This window comes from Herpailurus yagouaroundi, unplaced genomic scaffold (genome assembly GCF_014898765.1).
Source record: "Herpailurus yagouaroundi ecotype Mexico unplaced genomic scaffold, PumYag 215, whole genome shotgun sequence".
Taxonomy (NCBI): domain Eukaryota; kingdom Metazoa; phylum Chordata; class Mammalia; order Carnivora; family Felidae; genus Herpailurus; species Herpailurus yagouaroundi.
The window spans coordinates 8,982,247-9,000,690 of NW_024412446.1; the positions used below are offsets into that span (position 1 = coordinate 8,982,247).

The 18,444-nt window shown below is 43.6% G+C and overlaps 1 protein-coding gene across 1 annotated transcript in view; it reads left to right on the forward strand.

The window, feature by feature from the left end:
- Positions 1-18,444, forward strand: part of VPS53 (VPS53 subunit of GARP complex) — a 135,172-nt gene that overhangs the window by 12,373 nt on the left and 104,355 nt on the right. Inside the window, exon 4 of the mRNA XM_040455461.1 lies at positions 1,353-1,419. Coding sequence (XP_040311395.1) covers positions 1,353-1,419 — 67 coding nt within the window. The remainder of the gene's footprint in view (positions 1-1,352; positions 1,420-18,444) is intronic.

Genomic DNA, 18,444 nt, shown 5'->3' on the forward strand with positions numbered 1-18,444 from the left:
ATCTCAAGTTTGCTGTTTATGACAACTTAAAAAAAAAATAATTCCCTAACTGGATTTCCATATGAACCTTGTGGCAAAGAATCGGATTTTTTTGGTCAGTCTTCAAATTATTTCTAAAAAGGGAAGGAAGCTTTAACAGGCTATTCAAAATGGTTGGTTACAAAAGGGGGTAAAAGCATTTTTTTCTCTATTTTTATTGGTTTTATGTCCTTAGCAGATTGACCTTTTTTTGTACCTCCGAGTCTTAGATATGAGGATGGGTTTATATATGAATCCCTGGGCCATATACCGGCTATCAATATGGTCAGATGTGCTCATTGGCGTTTGTGGTGACCGAAGGTTAAATATTGGGATTAATCTGGGATGTGCTTGCCAGAGTTAGACGTCAGGAGTCCTTCCTGCCCAGTAGCCTGGTTCTGGTTTATCCATGTCTGGATTTCCAGCTGTGACACATGGCACATGACACGTGGTTGATGTCAGTACTTCAAATATCGTTTTTTGCATTTGTTTTGTTTTGTTTGACTTTTGATGAAGAGAAGCCTCACTTTGAATCCAGGAGATGATTTCCCTTTTCCCTTATGACCTTCGGGCCTTTCAGTGAAGACCTTTGCCATGAGTGTGTTGTTCAGTCGGGTGCCTTAGGATGCCCAAAGACGCCTCTTGCTTCGGCTCTGGTGGGCTTCGGCTCTAACAGTTCTAGCAGAGACTACTGAGTTGGCCAGGATTTGCACAGGAAAAATGGTCCAGAAATCACTGCACGACAACATACCTTTGAAACATTCTCTGAACGGAAAGTGGAATTAAACCGGTATGAATGTCTCTGGTTGAGGTGCCACCAAATGGCCCGTGTTGGAACTGGAGTCCACAGATCCACCTCCTACACGGATCGCAGTCAGGGCCCAGAGGATGAAGCACCGATCCCATATAGCACCCCGGCTCCTTAGCCCTTTAAGGTTTCTAAGGATGTGCCCGGGGATTCTGTGGGGGGCAGTTTGAATTCTCTGACTTGTTCCCATAGAGTTTCGGCAACATCGCCATTCCTGGTTTTCTCCATTGGAAAATACTAAGTTATGTTGGGGCTTTCGGACAGCTCTGAATAATAAGCAAGAACAGGCTTCTTAAAAGGCAGAGACTACTCATCAGTCTATGCTGGGCTCGGCTTCTTACACTGCCATTTGTGCCTTAGCTGGGGGTCTGAGGCCTCAGTCTTCCATCATTCAAATTTGTGTGGTTCTCTGGATAAGGAGGTGCCCCCTGTGGGAGTTGATGGATAAGTTACCAGCTGTTTTTCTTTTGGTCACCCTAGAGTAGAGACTGTTTTAATGATTTGTATCCCTGAACTTTTTCACTAGGAGACTGGATGACAATATTCGAACTGTTGTAAGAGGTCAGACGAACGTGGGGCAGGATGGCAGGCAAGTAAGTAACTTATTCCTCCATATTAATCATATCCTCCTGATTTCTTCACCACCCAATGACCAAGTGACCAGAATGCTTGTGGAGAGCACTTTCTTTCTGATCTGCCCCCCATGCGGCAGGAAGTGTGCATGACTTGTGTCACTACTATCAGAGGTGGGCTGCCTAAACCAGCAGTGAGCTCTCAGTCGGCGTCCCTTGAACCAGGAGCATATGGGAGCACAGCTCACCCGGGCCAGTGCCATGTAGGCTTAAGTGAGAAAAGTGAAGTCTCCTTGTCTCTCTCCACAGTGTCAGACATGGATTCATGTCATAGTTGTATAGTTCTTTTTGGATCTAGCTAAGGAGGGCTGTTGGAAGGGAATGAAGGGGGAAAGGGGTGTTTGGGGAGGAGGAATGCTTCCACGACTGAGGGGCCAGCTGTTAGCTATTAACCATTTTCCTTTTCATTTGGATTCTCTTCTGTTTAGGCATCTTATTTCAGAAATTGCTGTCATAACAGAGATGCTGAGCATGCCTTTTCTGGTCTTATGTGCAGTTTCTGCTGTTCCCTTTTCGATACTAACTCCTTAGGTCAGTGTGTGCCTCTGTGATAGTTTCAGTTCTGTTATTTGTCCTCTTTGACATTTTTTAGTGCAGCTATTTTCTTAAAATATACATTATGCTACCCGAGTTTTGGGGGGATGGGAGGTGTCATCCTATGTATAAATGTCCTGCTCTCTCTTATTCCTGCTTCCTCTGCTAGTAGCTTATAGGTATTATGTGTCTCTTTTACGTTTTTAGTTTTATCCATGTCTCGATTTCCCCTACGTTTTATGACTAACTTTTCTTCCTAATAACCATCTTCCATTGGCCTATTTGTAAGTATCTCCTTCCTTCCTTGTTGTCATCAGCAGCAGTATTTGTATATAGACCTGTTAGTTTCCTAAGACTGATCCGATTTCCTAGTCCCTGCATCGTTCTTAGCTCTTATTGCTTTGTTTTTGTCTATTTAGGTTTCTCCTATGAAGCATGGCTTCTTTGGCAGGCGAGGCCTGTGTACATGGGGCCCTTAGAGGTAATAAAGAGTAACAATGTAGCCTGCAAATTCTCCAGCCTCCTTCTGCCCTTTACCTTTCCTTCTATATGTCTGGTCTTGTCATCTATCTCTTCAGAAACCTCAGTGGCCTCTGTCTACCAGATCGAATCCAAGTTCCTCTGTTTGGCATTCAAGGCCTCAATCTGCCTTTCCAGTTTTGTGTCCTGCCGAGATCCATCCAAACAGAAGGCTTAGTGCTCCGCAAGCACCCGTGCTTTCTGAACCCATGCATTTTACTTTGTTTTGTCTGAAATGCTCCCTCTCCTCTTTTTCTTCTAGTAACTTCATTTCAAAATCTACCTAAGACCCAGCTCAAACACTGCTTCCTCCATGAAATTTTCTGTTTAGCTCATCTGGATATACAGGAATTAGAATTTTAGGGGCGCCTGGGTGGCGCAGTCGGTTAAGCGTCCGACTTCAGCCAGGTCACGATCTCGCGGTCCGTGAGTTCGAGCCCCGCGTTGGGCTCTGGGCTGATGGCTCAGAGCCTGGAGCCTGTTTCCGATTCTGTGTCTCCCTCTCTCTCTGCCCCTGCCCCGTTCATGCTCTGTCTCTCTCTGTCCCAAAAATAAATAAATGTTGAAAAAAAAAATTTTTTTTTAAAAAGAATTTTAGACCTAGAAGGGACTTGGAACTCATCTGGTCCACACTTCTCATGAGCAGATTCATCTCGATACCCCTTAGCTACATGTATATCCTTTCTGCCCACAGACTCCCAGGCCTGTGCGTGTACTCTCCTTTGACTTACTAGCGAACAAATCTTGCCCCCTCGACTAGTTTATAAGCTCCTTGAGGCAAGAACTAAATCCTCCCCATCTTTGTATTTCTCTCAACACATAGTTCACGTGCAGTAACGTTTTATTCAACGGTATTGAACATTTGGTCTATGTGAGACTATTTATTTATTGTAAATAAGCAAAAGCCCTTTACCATGAAACATTTTGATCAGCGTGTGTCCCTATAAAGTTGTTTACAGCTTGATTTGTGTGTGCCCAGTCTCGAATGACTACTCTTTGAAATAATGACACACCTTTCTAGTGTGATTTCAACCTGCACTTCGAACGGCTCGCTGAAATACTTAACGAGAGGGTCAGGTGTTTAAAATTCCAAGAATGTGAACCTAACGTGAAGGACGCATCAAGACTTTTTGTTGGGTCATGCCATGTAGAGGTGTATCTTGCAGTTAGTTATTTATGATCTGACCTGCGGTCACAAACTAGCAGTAGTGACAGGCCGGGCCCCAAATTAGACCGCCCGCGGGAATGTCAGCCTTCGCCGCCTTCACGTGTTCATAGGTGACAGGTTGATGCAGCAGGGCCAGGTCCGGTTTCAGAGAGCAAGACCACATTTTCAAGAATGTTTAGATAGCATTTCAATCTGTGGTGGAATTTTGTGTTCGTCTCCTTAGAATCCAGACAGAGAGGAAGCCCAGAAGAAATAATTGCTTTTCCTGTCATCCCCTCCATCTATCTTTTCCAACAGTTTGTAATGCAAGCTCGAATAGAGACTTTTTTTTTTTTCCAGGGAGCTTTTGAGTCCCATTCTTGTCAGCCCCTGTGGGTAAAGCCTTGCTATCCAGCCCTGGCTGGCTGGTGGTTTGCAGAAGAGAGACTCCATTTGCCTGGCACAGACTTGGGAGAATTATGGATGTTCCAAAATACTGAGTTTTATAGGTCGAGAGGCCCAAGATTCCCCTCTTCCCTGGAACAGAGTAAAAGTTTGCTTTCAGAACTTGTTTCCTAAGCTTCTGAGGAACACTTGGGAGGAGAGCAATATTACGGGCAGAAGGAAATTTTCATTTTATAACTTTCACCTTGATTGTGTCCAACCAGAACCAGGGTGCTTTTTAATCTGTAAATGAGAGGGAATGTTTATTTCCCATTCGTGGTGTCTTGAAAGACTTTTTTTAGCAAACATTTTTGAAAAGCAGTGTTTCTAACTATAAAATTATCTTTGGGGAGGCAGTGATTTAGAAATTGAAGACACAGGAAGGCACTTGCTGTAGTTTTTTGAGAATTCGGAACCAGCTGCCCGGTTAGCATTCTGCTACACATTTTGGAGAACTTTGGATCGTTGACCACGTCCTGTGTGGCAGACGAACTGGTTTAGTCTGTGACCTCTTCTAACCAGACTGTGGTGCTCATACAGAGTTAATACAGCACAGAATTCTCCCCATTTTCTTCTGCTGAAATCATCAGGCCAAAGCTTTAATTAAATGCCCACATGTTTCAAACTTTGTGGATAAGATGAGTCAATTCCACTAATACAGGATCTGATATGCTACGAGCCTTATGCAGCTTCCCAAGAATTAAAACAGACAGCTTGGCTGAGGGGGGATAAGAGGTGAATAGAGGAGTGAGTTAGAAAAAGAGAAAGCTGGCATGTGACATTTCGAGAGTGGCCAAACGTTGACCAGTTCCCAGTAAGTTCACTGAGAAGCACCGAGAGGGTCAGCCACTGGGCTTCTGTCTTCTTGAGTGGAGGAGCTTGGCTACAGTGTTACTGTTGCATCAGAGCAAGACTAAGGTTCAGGAGGGGAAGAAATTGTTATTGCCATCTCCAGCTCAGCTCACCAACATTCGGTTTTTAAGAAGCTTCAAGTATCTGCAGTACAACCTTCCTCCCAGTTCAGGAATCCTTTCTATGGCATCTCTGACATTTCAGTGTCCTTCTGCCTCTGCTTGGACACTCACGATGATGGACAACTCGCTCCTTTGTTGTTCCACAGGAGAGGCTCGGTCTTTTCCAGTATCCAACAGCTTTAATTGTAAGAAACTTCTTTCCTTCTTAGACTGAACTGAAATAGTAAAATAGACCTCATTGTGACTTCTCGTTGCTGAGTTCTGCCGGCCAGCTGGACCGGTGTGTAATCCCTTTTCCTTATTATAGTTTCTGAAATTTTAAATGGATATTATGTTCTTTTCTTACTGTTCCTTTTTCTAGGCTAACCATTCTTAGTTTCTTCAGCTTTACAATCTGATCCTTTATCATCCTGGTTACCTTACAGTTTGTGAGCATCATTTTTTTTTTTTTTTTTTTTTTGAGAGAGAGAGAGAGAGAGAGAGAGAGAGAGAGAGAGAATGAATCCTGTCAGCATGGAGCCCCACGTGAGACTCGAACTCACAAGCTGTGAGATCATGACCTGAGCTGAAGTCAGACGCTTAACCAACTGAGCCACCCAGGCACCCCTGTCAGCATCATTCTTAAAACATGGTTCCTGGCCAAGAGGACACATACTGTGTGGGCACACAGTGGGACAGTTTACCTCCTTGTTCTAAACTGGGGTTGTTAACAGGGGAACTGGGGGCTCAGGGACTGTCAACTTCCTGAAATTATTCATTTTTGTATTGATAGACTTATTTCTGAAGAACAGATTCATTGATTTTTCAAAATTCTCTTAAGGAGTCTGTGACTCTTCAAAAGTTAAGGACCACTGGTTTAGACCCAGTTCTCCCATTCATTCATTACCTTGGATTTTTGGGTGAAATTTTGGGCCATGTCATGTTGTTGGCTTCTACGGAGTTGGCGGTTGTCCGAAATCCCCAGGTCAGGAGTTTCAGACAGATGCTCACAGCGCTAGAAAAGTAACCTAAATGGCTTCAGCAGGCCACTGTGCATCCATGTGTATCCACCGGGCGAGTAAATGCCCTATCTAAAGGGGACAGCCACATCTCCGTTCTAACCAACTGTTGTCATGTCTGAATGCACACCTGGAGATGCCAGACCTATCAGGTTTTCAAGAGAAGCCGGAAATCCGGATTTTTGTGCGACTCTCCACATTTTTCAGTGTTGGCTTAGTGTTTTTCACAAATACTGCAAAGGCCAAACAAAACACATCTGCGCCAACAGTTCGCAACATCTGCCCCAGGGCTTTTTTCATATGAACTACTTTTCAACTTTCCTCTGTTTGTTTAAGAAATTCTTTTGAAATCAAGTGCTGAACTTTATGTTGTCCCCCCCATTTCATCTTGCTAGTTTTGCTTGATTGCCCCAGCCAGCTGAGACCTTTTGGAATCTTGATGACTTCCCCTTTTTATCATTAGCACATTTGCCAGACAAATTCTATGTCTTGGCTCACGTTGTAGACGAAAAGGTTGAACAGGATGGGTTCATAGCCACGTGGCATGCTATTAGACACTTTCTCTTCTCTTCCTTCTCCTCATTTTGGTACAAAGTGCCAGGCCCAGAAAACAAAGAATTTCTTCCTGTCCTTGGTATCTGTCCAGGGCCATGTTTCTTAAATTTTCCATGTCTCCATTTTCCTCAGATAATGGGGGCTAATCATACTTGCCTTCTCTCTTTTCATGGAGACATCGTATAGATTTATTAACTAAATCAGTAAAGCATGTTGCCTTCCAAGGAAGAACTGTTCTTTGCTTTTCATCCTCAAAATGAGGCTATCGTCTAATTCAGGCGTTAGAACAAAAATAGCTGTGCTCCCCAAGACCCTGAACTAGGTAGATGGCAGGAGTTTATAGCATACATTGATCTTCATTTTGTGGGATTATGAATTTGTATTTGTCAGCTCTCTAGGGAGATGGTTTGAATTTGTCCCCTCAATCACTTCAAATTTATCCTCTCTTATCCTCTCTTTGAGAGGAAAATGAAGCCCATTGATGGAAGAAAATAAATGGCATTAGTATTAAAGGGGCTATAAATAGTTTGAAAAGAAAGGGGAGGGGGGCACTGTCGCTTGCTTCCTCCTGCTGAAGCATACTAAATCTAAAGCAATTGAGCTTTTTTTTCTTTTTAAAAATTTTTAATGTTTATTTATTTTTGGAGAGAGACAGAGCATGAGCAGGGGAGGGACAGAGAGAGAGGGAGACACAGAATCAGAAGCAGGCTCCAGGCTCTGAGCTGTCAGCACAGAGTCCGACGCAGGGCTTGAAACCACGAACCCTAGATCATGACCTAAGCCGAAGTTGGACACTCAACTGGCTGGGCCACCCAGGCACCCCAGCAATTGAGCTTTTAAAGCATATGCTCGAATTTGTCCATTAGTGACCGAGAATGGTTAGGCATTTTTTGTTTTGTTTTGTTTTGTTTTAGTTTTTTTTGGAATGACATTTTCAAAATGTCTACCGACAACACTAAACTTCAGAAATTGCTGAGACCTGAGAAGGACCTGGGAGTGCCGGAAGCCCTGTGACCACCCACTGGGGCAGTGGAGTCAGGTTGTGAGGGTTCTCGGGGCTTTGCGCCTCTCCAGCAGCCTTCCGTAGGCGAGTGGTGCCTCTGGTTTTGATCGAGGCTCTCCACCATTCTCCAGGCAGCATTTCTTACATCTGGTGCAAAGGTTGGCTTGCCTTTATTTGACAAGTCGAATCTGAATAAGTGTTCAGTTTTGCCTACTTGTCAAGCACTGCTGACTGTAGTTGAGGCAAGGACTTGTAGTGACGGTTCAGTCTGATCACCATGCCTCAACCCTTTTATGGCACGTGAGCCTTACCAGCACTTTTCGACAGAGTGATTTGTTTGCTACATATTGGAACCCTGGCCACTTGCCTTCTATGATCTCTGATTTTTTTTTTTTTAATTTTTTTTTCAATGTTTATTTATTTTTGGGACAGAGAGAGACAGAGCATGAACGGGGGAGGGGCAGAGAGAGAGGCAGACACAGAATCGGAAACAGGCTCCAGGCTCTGAGCCATCAGCCCAGAGCCCGACGCGGGGCTCGAACTCACGGACCGCGAGATCGTGACCTGGCTGAAGTCGGACGCTTAACCGACTGAGCCACCCAGGCGCCCTATGATCTCTGATTTTAAGACAAGCTGTAAGGAAGTCAAATAGCTGTCCTTGCTCTGCTCTGTGGAGAGTGAAGAACTAAAAAAGGGCGCATTTTATTTGAATTCACTAAGGATTGGGGTAATTGGACATTGTCACTGATATAACATTGGATGGCATCCTGGTCAAATGAAAACACCTGAGCTTTGAATTTAAATTTTGGCTCCGCCCCTGGGTGTGACCTTGGACAAGTTTCTTAACTTCTCTGAGCGGAGGGTTCTTGTCTGTGGTATAGAGACAGTGATAACTGCTTCAGGGTGGCGGGGCTCTGTGGTGCTCAGCAAATGGCCGAGATGGTGCTGCTGCTGATGATATGACGTAACCCCCTGGAATATCCCAATTCCGTGCATCCAGGCACTTGTCAAGTTCCTGTGACTTTTCCATCACCTCCACTCCTTTTCATTCCTAAAGTCTTGCTTCAGGGCCACTTCAAAGACTCTGCAAGCCTCCCTACTGTCCCTCGGTGAGCCGTTGTCTGTGAGTGAAAATTGCAGCACAGCTTACCTGTGGCCCAGAATACCTGCTGTTCCATCGGGGGTGGTGAAAGGCTCTGTTCTCTTGTCCTGGCCTTACGACCTGCATCGGACTTTTGCCAGGGCTGCCCCTCCCCCAGTGGTTTCAGGCTCTTGAGAGGTGTGTTCGAGCAGTGGTCCTCAGGGCCTCACGCCCTTCCTGCGGTGCCTGCTCAGAGTCCACCGACTCTGCTCCAGGAGGAGGCTCTCTCCGGTTTCCCACTCTGCAACTTTTCTCACGAGCACGCAGCCAAGATCTCCAGAAAGAGCCGCAGAGCGGGTGCAAACCGTTCTGTGCAGTCATCTCCCAGAGGTTCTGTACTGTCGCGCTAGCCCTGCACTTGGCCGTCGGTCATTTGTTAGAAATTTTAGCGGATTCCTTCCCGTCTGCTTGAACAGCTCGGCCACATGTGAGATGGTCCTTGCTTGTCCCGAGCTCTCTGATGGATTCAAGGAAAGTTGTGATTGTTTTGGTTTGTGTATTTTTTTCTCACCGTTAATATAAGAGCAATGCTCTCTCTGGCTTTCTGCATCCCAGGCGAGAGCCCAGCTGACCAGTGGCTTTCAAGGTGGCCTGGTATAATAAGTTCATTAATAAGGTTTTAGATTCTACATTGCAACTAATCTTTAAGAATCTACCGCTTTTTGAGTTTTGATGTACTTTCAAGGAGGATTATCAACAAGCCCAGGGAAAAGGTGTTAAAATATTTCTTTCTTTTCTTTTCAGTTTTTTTTTTTTTTGCCTTCTATTCAGATTTTATTTATTTTTTATTTTTTTTAGTTTACATCCAAATTAGTTAGTATATAGTGAAGCAATGATTTCAGTAGATTCCTTAATGCCCCTTCCCCATTTAGCCCATCCCCCCTCCCACAACCCCTCCAGCAACCCTCAGTTTGTTCTCCATATTTAAGAGTCTCTTATGCTTTGTCCCCCTCCCTATTTCTATATTATTTTTGTTTCCCTTCCCTTATGTTCATCTGTTTTGTCTCTTAAAGTCCTCATATGAGTGAAGTCATAGGATTTTTATCTTTCTCTGACTAATTTCACTTAGCGTAATACCCTCCAATTCCATCCACATAGTTGCAAATGGCAAGATTTCATTCTTTTTGATTGTCGAGTAACAACTCCATTGTATGTATATACCACTTTTTCTTTATCCATCCATCCATTGATGGACATTTGGGCTTTTTCCATACTTTGGCTATTGTTGATGGTGCTGCTATAAACATGGGGGGGGGGCATGTGTCCCTTCGAAACAGCACACCTCTATCCCTTGGATAAATGCCTGGTAGTGCAATTCCTGGGTCGTAGGGTAGTTCTATTTTTAGTTTTTTGAGGATCCTCCATACTGTTTTCCAGAGTGGCTGCACCAGCTTGCATTCCCATTTTTAAAATTTTTTTTATTGTTTATTTATTTTTGAGAGAGAGAGAGAGAGTGTGTGAGCTGGGGAAGGGGCAGAGAGAGGAAGACACAGAATCTGAAGCAGGCTCCAGGCTCCGAGCTGTCAGCACAGAACCCGACATGGGGCTGGAGCTCGCAAGCCACAAGATCATGACCTGAGCCAAAGTAGGATGCTTAACCAACTGAGCCACCCAGGTGCCCCACGTTTCTTTTTAAACAAATTTTTTAATGTTTATTTATTGTTGAGGGAGACAGAGTGTGAGCAGGAAAGGGGCAGAGAGAAAGGGAGACACAGAATCCAAAAAAAGTTCCAAGCTCTGAGCAGAGCCCAACTCGGGGCTCGAACCCACGAACTGCAAGATCATGACCTGACGCTTAACCGACTGAGCCACCCAGGTGCCCCAAAATATTTCTGTCTTTTCTAACTACTTATCTGTGTGAAGCCGCATTTTCATCATATTTTTCAACCACACAACATATCACAGCAGAGTCAATACAGAGGCCTACAATGAGAGTCCAGCTGGTCTCTCTTAAAGTAGATGCTGAAGATATTCACAAAGGCACAGAAATGGTGCCATTTTTGTGAAATTTGTTTTGTTTAGGGGGAATACAGTTATTTTTCATAAAGACACGTTACTTATGTTAACATATAATGAGCTTATTGTTATTTTTTTTTAAGAATTTTTTTTTTTAATGTTGGGCACCTGGGTGGCTCAGTCAGTTGAGTGACTGTTGATTTCTGCTCAGGTCATGATCTCACAGTTTGTGAGTTCGAGCCTCGCATTGGGCTCTGAGCTGACAGCATGGAGGCTCACTCAGTAAATATTGAGTGCCTTCTTTATGCTGGACACTATTCTAGGCATTGAGGATAATGCAATGAACAATGCAGAGAGAGACCCTAAGTGTGACATTTTTTCACTTCCAGAATCTGTGACTCTTAAGGAGTTATTCTTGTGACCTTGGCTCACTAAGCATGTTTGCCAGAAAATTGAAACTGAATTTTATTAAATGCCTTTTCAGCATGTACTGATATAATCACATGGTTTTCCATCTAATTGATTAGCTTAGTTTGGGGTTTTATTTTTTTAACATTTAATCCTACCTGCTGAGTCATTGTGTTATTGTCCTTCTAATGTGTTGTTAAATTCTGGCATTTGCATCTGGGATTTTCATTCATGTTCAAAAACTTCAGTCCTCTTTATGACTGAATAATATTGCACTGTATGCATATACCACATTTTTGTGTATCTGTTCCTCTGTTCCTGGACACTTGGGTTGTCTCCACCTTTTGGGTGTTGTGAACAATGCTGTAATGAGTACTGACACACAAATATCTGTTTGAGTCCCTCCTCTCAATTCCTTTTAGTATGTACTTAGGCATTGAATTGCTGGATCATATGGTAATTTTTAATCATTTCAGTGTATTTAATCTCTTTGGAAACATTTTTTTTCCACATTGTTCTGAACTTTAATAGATTTATTTTTCCACTAGACAAGCGTACATTCGTATTTTATCTTCATTTAATCCATACAGACTGTGTTTCAGATTAGCTGTAGAGTCATAAGCTTTTGTGTTCAGGACCTAACAATGGTGATGCTGTCCCCTCCAAAAAAGAAAACTGCCACGATTATTTCCTTTAGCTAAGAAGTCCAGCAGTTGGACTCTTTCCTCCCTGACCTTAGAAACACATCAAGTCCCACTTGTGTGCAGCATGACTATTGAAAATGGTTTTAGGAAAATAGTGTGCCGAGAAGGAACACTGAAGTTTATTATTCTTCTGAGCCATCCCCATATAAATTGGCACTCTTCAGAAGCCAAGGAAGAAGGTCAAGCATAACTTTTGCCATCTGCTTGTTTCCATGTTAAAGGCAGTCACAAGTTTAAACTAGAGTCTCTACATCTAAAGAGGAAAATGCCATTCATCACTACTGTAACTGCCCTGGCTATTACCCAGGTTACTCTTGCTTTTGACTGCTAGTAGTTAGTGACTTGGGAAGGAAAATTCCATCCTTAGTTTGAGGTTGCACGTTAGAAAAATTGCTGACAGGGCAAAGCTTTCTGGGTTTCAGATCCTTGACACAATAAGTCATTCAAATATGTTTAAACAATGGATGGAAATTTGAAACTCTGTCTTCATGTAAGAACTTGGCCTCCTTTTTTGCTCTTCCTTTTTTCACCCATGGAAATACAGGATTTAGAGCAGCGGGAGTTCAGTGCTGTGGTTGTTCTGTCATCATTTCCATTTATAAATCCCAGTGAGTCTGTAATATAGCTATAAAATGTCTTGTGCTGTAGTTCGGGCTCTGAGGTCTTCTCTAGAAGAAGATTAATTTTGTAAAATTAAAGATAGTGCTTTTTTTAGTCTGTTTTGGTTTGGTGTTCTATAGTCTTCTAGATTAAAGCTCTGAAACGTAAGAAACTATCGTCCTCCATACAGTATTGGGTCACATGCCAGGATCTTTGATTTTTGTTTCCATGTTATATTGTAAACTCTGAACAGATGCTGTGTTGGTCTCTAAGTGTTGCACGTGATACCTGGAGTATGGATGTTAGGCAAAATATATTAGTGCTACTTTCATAATGGCCTCCAAGCATAAGGGGGACATTTCTTGGGAGATGTACTTACTGACAGGTAAATTTGATGACCCAAATACTGTCTTTCATAAAGAAAAGAGGTGAACTGAGGGGTCTTTATCCCATCTCAGACCGAATTACTCACCTTTGTCCCCTTGTCATACCTCTGAACTTTTCTTGTTCTCGGTCACATAAGAACAGTAGGGACGGGTAGCCAACGCCTACTTATATGGTAATATCATTTATGTAGGCCAAGTGCTACACTCTTTTTTTTTCGTTGAATACTTGGAGATTCTGATCTTTGGAGATTTCTGGTGACTGGATGAGCATCTTGTGGTCAGGTTCCAATACAGCTGTCAGCTCTGGAGTTACCCAGACCTCTAGAATTAAGAATGTATTGTTGTAGGAGAAATGTGTCTTTCTTGATTGATTCACTATAAGCAGAGACAGGTTAGAGTTGCTTTGACAGAAGGTACATTTTGAGTCATTTGTCTTGATCTATAATGTTGATGTTTTATTACAATATAAGCATGCTTATCTTGCATTCTACAAAATATTTGTTGCAATATTTCCAAATTACTTGATGTAACATAAAATGGGTATAATTCTCTCCATTTTACAGGTGAAGAGGCAGGCTCAGATAGGTTCTGTGACTTGCTCCAAATCACAGTCAGTGAATCCCAGGTCCAGATTTTCTGCTTCCCAGTATGCTGTGTACTTGTCCATCCCAAATTCTCTTTTGAAATAGTGACAGGTTTTTTTTCTTTTTGAGAGAAAGAGAAGGTGCAAGTGAACCAGGGGCAGAGAGAAAGAGAGAGCATCCGAGGAGGGAGGGGGAGAGAGAGAGAGAGAAGCGGGTCTCATCCAAAGTGGGACTCCTGTTCACCCACAGCAGGGCACGAGCTCACCCAATGTGGGACTCAAACTCATGAACTGTGAGATCATGACCTGAGCCAAAGTCAGATGCTTAATGGCTAAGCCACCCAGGTGCCCAACAATGACAAACTTTAAAAGCGGATTTGAGAATCACTGTTCAGAACCTGAAAAGTTAAGTGGTTCCCAAGGGAATCCTAGCAATGACAGTGACCCATGGCCTTGTTAACCAGCTAGGTCCCTCGCAATGACAGTGACCATGGCCTTCTTAACCAGCTAGGTCCCTTGCAATGACAGTGACCATGGCCTTCTTAACCAGCTAGGTCCCTCGCAATGACAGTGACCATGGCCTTCTTAACCAGCTAGGTCCTTCACAGCATGATGAGGAGGCTAGGCAGAGAGAAGTGCTCAAGGCTGAAAGGAGAGAGCTGAGTGATCTGTGCACACCGGTAGTACTGGAGAGAGGCAAGAGAGATGGGAGGAGATCATTCAGATGGAGCCCCAAGGGGGTCCATGGCCTAAAGGGCTTTTGGTACAGAAGGTATCTCCAAAAGTCAGCTGAAGGAACATCCAGTTGTGAGCACAAAAGGTCGTTTTCTTCTGAATGAAGACTCGTGATATAGATGGGACTTTCTTTTTTTTTTTTATTTTTATTTTTCAACGTTTATTTATTTTTGCGACAGAGAGAGACAGAGCATGAACGGGGGAGGGGCAGAGAGAGAGAGAGAGGGAGACACAGAATCAGAAACAGGCTCCAGGCTCTGAGCCATCAGCCCAGAGCCCGATGCGGGGCTCGAACTCCCGGACCGCGAGATTGTGACCTGGCTGAAGTCAGACGCTTAACCGACTGCGCCACCCAGGCGCCCCTAGATGGGACTTTCTAAGTGACTAACAAGTAATGGGGGATTAGAACTTAACATGGCAACTGGGAAGTCCCAGCTGTTTGTGGGAAACAGTCCTTTGTTAAGCTGGGACAAATTGTTCCTTTAAGTGTGCCCCATTTCCTAAAATATTGAATTTCTCTACCTTTTATTCAGCTGAGACGTTTGTTTAAACACTTCCTTGGCGTTGCCATTTGGAGTTTTTGCTTTCAATGTGCTTGTCCCCCAGGGTTACGTTTCCTCAAAGGGAGCTGAGCTCGAATGCATTCACCACTCCCAGCTATTTCGGGGCTAACATATTTTAAGTTATGGGTGATAACAGATACAAGCAGAACTTTCAAAAGTGAATGTTTAGTCTTGTTTGGGCACTGCTGGATTTGTGTCCTGGTCTTGCCTTGTGATTTTAACTTCTGGCTTGTCTCCTAAAAACAATAAAAAAAGATCTCTTTGGTTCATGTTTTCAGTGGCTGTGGTTTGCAGAAATCATAAATAAAAGTGACTTAGGTGGAACGGAGCATTTTAACAAATAAGGTGCGAATTACTCCTTTTGCCCTTTACATTCTTTTGGTTCACAAACTTGGAAAGAAATCTGTGCTTTAAATAAAACCCCTTTATACTCAAGATTTCTGAATGAGCAGTGAAGGAATTGGTGTTAACACCAGTGATTCTCATCTGATGGGTGCCTATCCAGCCTTTGACCATGACTGCCAGACCTAGAAGATATGTGGTGTGTTCCAGGGTACAGGGAAGCTGTACACGTGCGCCCATCCATAGCCATGAGATTCCCGTAGCCTCTGCTGCTGTTTGGCACCGTTATTGGGAATGGGCTGCATTGTTATTATTGCTGAGGCTTCTTAAAGCACCTCTCCTCCAGCTGAGGATGCCCTGTTTCCGTAGCAACAGCTCTTCATGATGCCAGAGTGGCCAGCAGTATCAAAACTAGGGACATGCCATAAATAAAGGCTACTTATCTACCTTCAGTAGATGCCCCTTGCTTTCCAAATGATTCTGGCATTCTTTCCTCATACCTCTTTGTATCATTCTCACCTTACAGTTATTTCTATTTCTTACATGTATTCCTTACAAGCTCTTTATTTTTATTTATTTTTTTTTCAACGTTTATTTATTTTTGGGACAGAGAGAGACAGAGCATGAACAGGGAAGGGGCAGAGAGAGAGGGAGACACAGAATCGGAAACAGGCTCCAGGCTCTGAGCCATCAGCCCAGAGCCCGACGCGGGGCTCGAACTCACGGACCGCGAGATCACGACCTGGCTGAAGTCGGACGCTTAACCGACTGCGCCACCCAGGCGCCCCTCTTTATTTTTATTTATTTATTTTTATTTTTAAAAATTTATATCCAAATTAGCATATAGTGCAACAATGATTTCAGGAGTAGATTCCTTAATGCCCCTTACCCATTTAGCCCATCCCCCCTCCCACACTCCCTCCAGTAACCCTATGTTCTCCATATTTATGAGTCTCTTATGCTTTGTCCCCCTCCCTGTTTTTATATTATTTTTGTTTCTCTTCCCTTATGTTCATCTGTTTTGTCTCTTAAAGTCCTCATATGAGTGAAGTCATATGATATTTGTCTTTCTCTGGCTGACTAATTTCACTTAGCATAATACTCTCCGGTTCCATCCACGTAGTTGGAAGTGGCAAGATTTCATTCTTTCTGATTGCCGAGCAATACTCCACTGTGTGTATATATACCACATCTCCTTTATCCATTTATCCATCGATGAACATTTGGGCTCTTTCCATACTTTGGCTATTGTTGATGGTGCTGCTATAAACATTGGCGTGCCTGTGTCCCTTCGAAACAGCACACCTATATCCCTTGGATAAATACCTTGTAGTACAATTGCTAGGTCATAGGGTAGTTCTATTTTTAGTTTTTTGAGGAACCTCCGTACTGTTTTCCAGAGTGGCTGCACCAGCTTGCATTCCCACCTTATAAGTTCTTTAAAGACATGTCCCCGTTTAGGGATCTTTGATTCTCAGCATCTATCATAGTACATATAATCTTACTTTTTATTGAAGGAGTGAATAAAAGATTGAAACTTTTTTTTCTGGAGAATGTTTCATTTTCAACATGGTTCAGAGGAACAGTTTCCCTGATTCTGCATATGCCTGCAGATGTTGAACTTAACCAGCTTACTTACAAACTCTAAAGGATGGGTTAACAACCTTTGGCTATTGAAGTGATAGTCATATTTGAAATATTGTACTCTTCATCTGGGGGATCTGGGAATGATATTAATAGTGGCCTTTTAATGAGCCCCTTTTATGAGCTGAGTCCCCCGTCAGGGTTCTCTCTGGTACAGAAGACAAAATCCCAGTTCAAGCTGGCATAGGCCAACAGGAGGATTATTAGAAAGGCGCTTGTGTCTTGTTTTGAAGAAGTTGAAGTCAGACCATGGAATAGCAGTGTCGCAGCTCACCTTGTCAGACCAAACAGTTGAAGCCCGGATCAGAATAATGCACCCAATTTTTCTGTATCTGTCTCTCTGCCTGTGTTTACTTTATCATCACTACCTGGAGACCAGCCTCTTCCCCTTCCTGGGGAACCTCGCTGCTCTCTAACTCAGCTTCTCATTTGGGGCTCCCGCCAGGCAGAGATGAACTCTCTTTGCCAATTTGTTCTGGAAAGTCACAAGAAAACTATCTGGCTCAGCTTGGACCAGGCCTGCTTCTGAGACAGCCGACTCTAAAAGAACACAATGAGAGGAAGATTCCCAGGAGGAAGGAACTGGGTAAACAGTTTCAAAGGTGCTCATAATAAGCCCTGCATTCCTTCCTAGCAGAACGGCTTTGAGGTAGGAGCTCCTGTTCTAGAAATGATGAGCCTGTGCCTCCTGGAGGTAAAGTGGCTTGTTAGAGATCACACGGTAAGCTGCAAGGGCAACACTCAAGTCCCAGTTCGCTTGTTCGAAAACCCTTGCCTTTTACCAATACAGTGTGTTGCTTTTCCGAACAGTAGGAAAGGAAACGGCAGACAAGTGTGGAATTGGACAACAGAAATGATAGCAGAGTGGTGGGAAAATACAGTCTTCTTCCCAGGAACCTTGAATATTAGCACCTTACTTTTTCAAGGAACATAAAGCCCTACTAGTTCTTCTGAAAACGAGCAACGTTTTCTTCCTTCTGGCAGTGGTGACAAATGGGATCTTCGTTCCAAATCTCTTAAAGGCTGCCTGTGAACCCACAGGATAAAGGCAATATAATTCTCTTATAACAGAGCAAACTGCAAAATTACATGCATCCACGCGCCAAACGGGATATTAATTCCTCAAGGCATTTCCATTGGATCAAATCTCCTCTGTCTATACAGGTAGCGCGTGACGGTTCTGGACAAAAAATTAAAAAGATGAAAGAAAAAAGCAGTGGAGTCTGTGGTGCCAGGTCCCATGCTGCTTATCTTCTGTGCACGTGACCCAGCATGGGTTTGGTAGCCTGTTCAGAGTCTACTTTAGGAGGCAAGGAAAATTAAGAATGATGGGTACAGGGAATGGTGCACAGAGATAGCCTGATTGGTTCTGCTCAGTCTTCAGAGCTAGCCCGATGGGTTGCTTTGCATCTCCTAGCTGTAGAATTAGGGTTTCCAAAGAGGACCGCTGTAATAACTGCTGCCTAGTAATACCCTCGAATGCAGGCTGTAGCCACGCTTTCGATCTCAGTTTAGAAATTCCGGTAAGGGTAGGGGCGCCTGGGTGGCTCAGTCAATTAAGCGTCTGACTTCATCTCAGGTCATGATCTCGTGGTTTGTGGGTTCGAGTCCCGCATCAGGCTCTGTGCTGACAGCTCAGAGCCTGGAGTCTTTCAGTTTCTGTGTCTCCCTCTCTCTGCCCCTCCCTTGCTCGTGCTCTGTCTTTCTGTGTCTCTCAACAATAAATAAATGTAAAAAGAAAGAGAGAAAG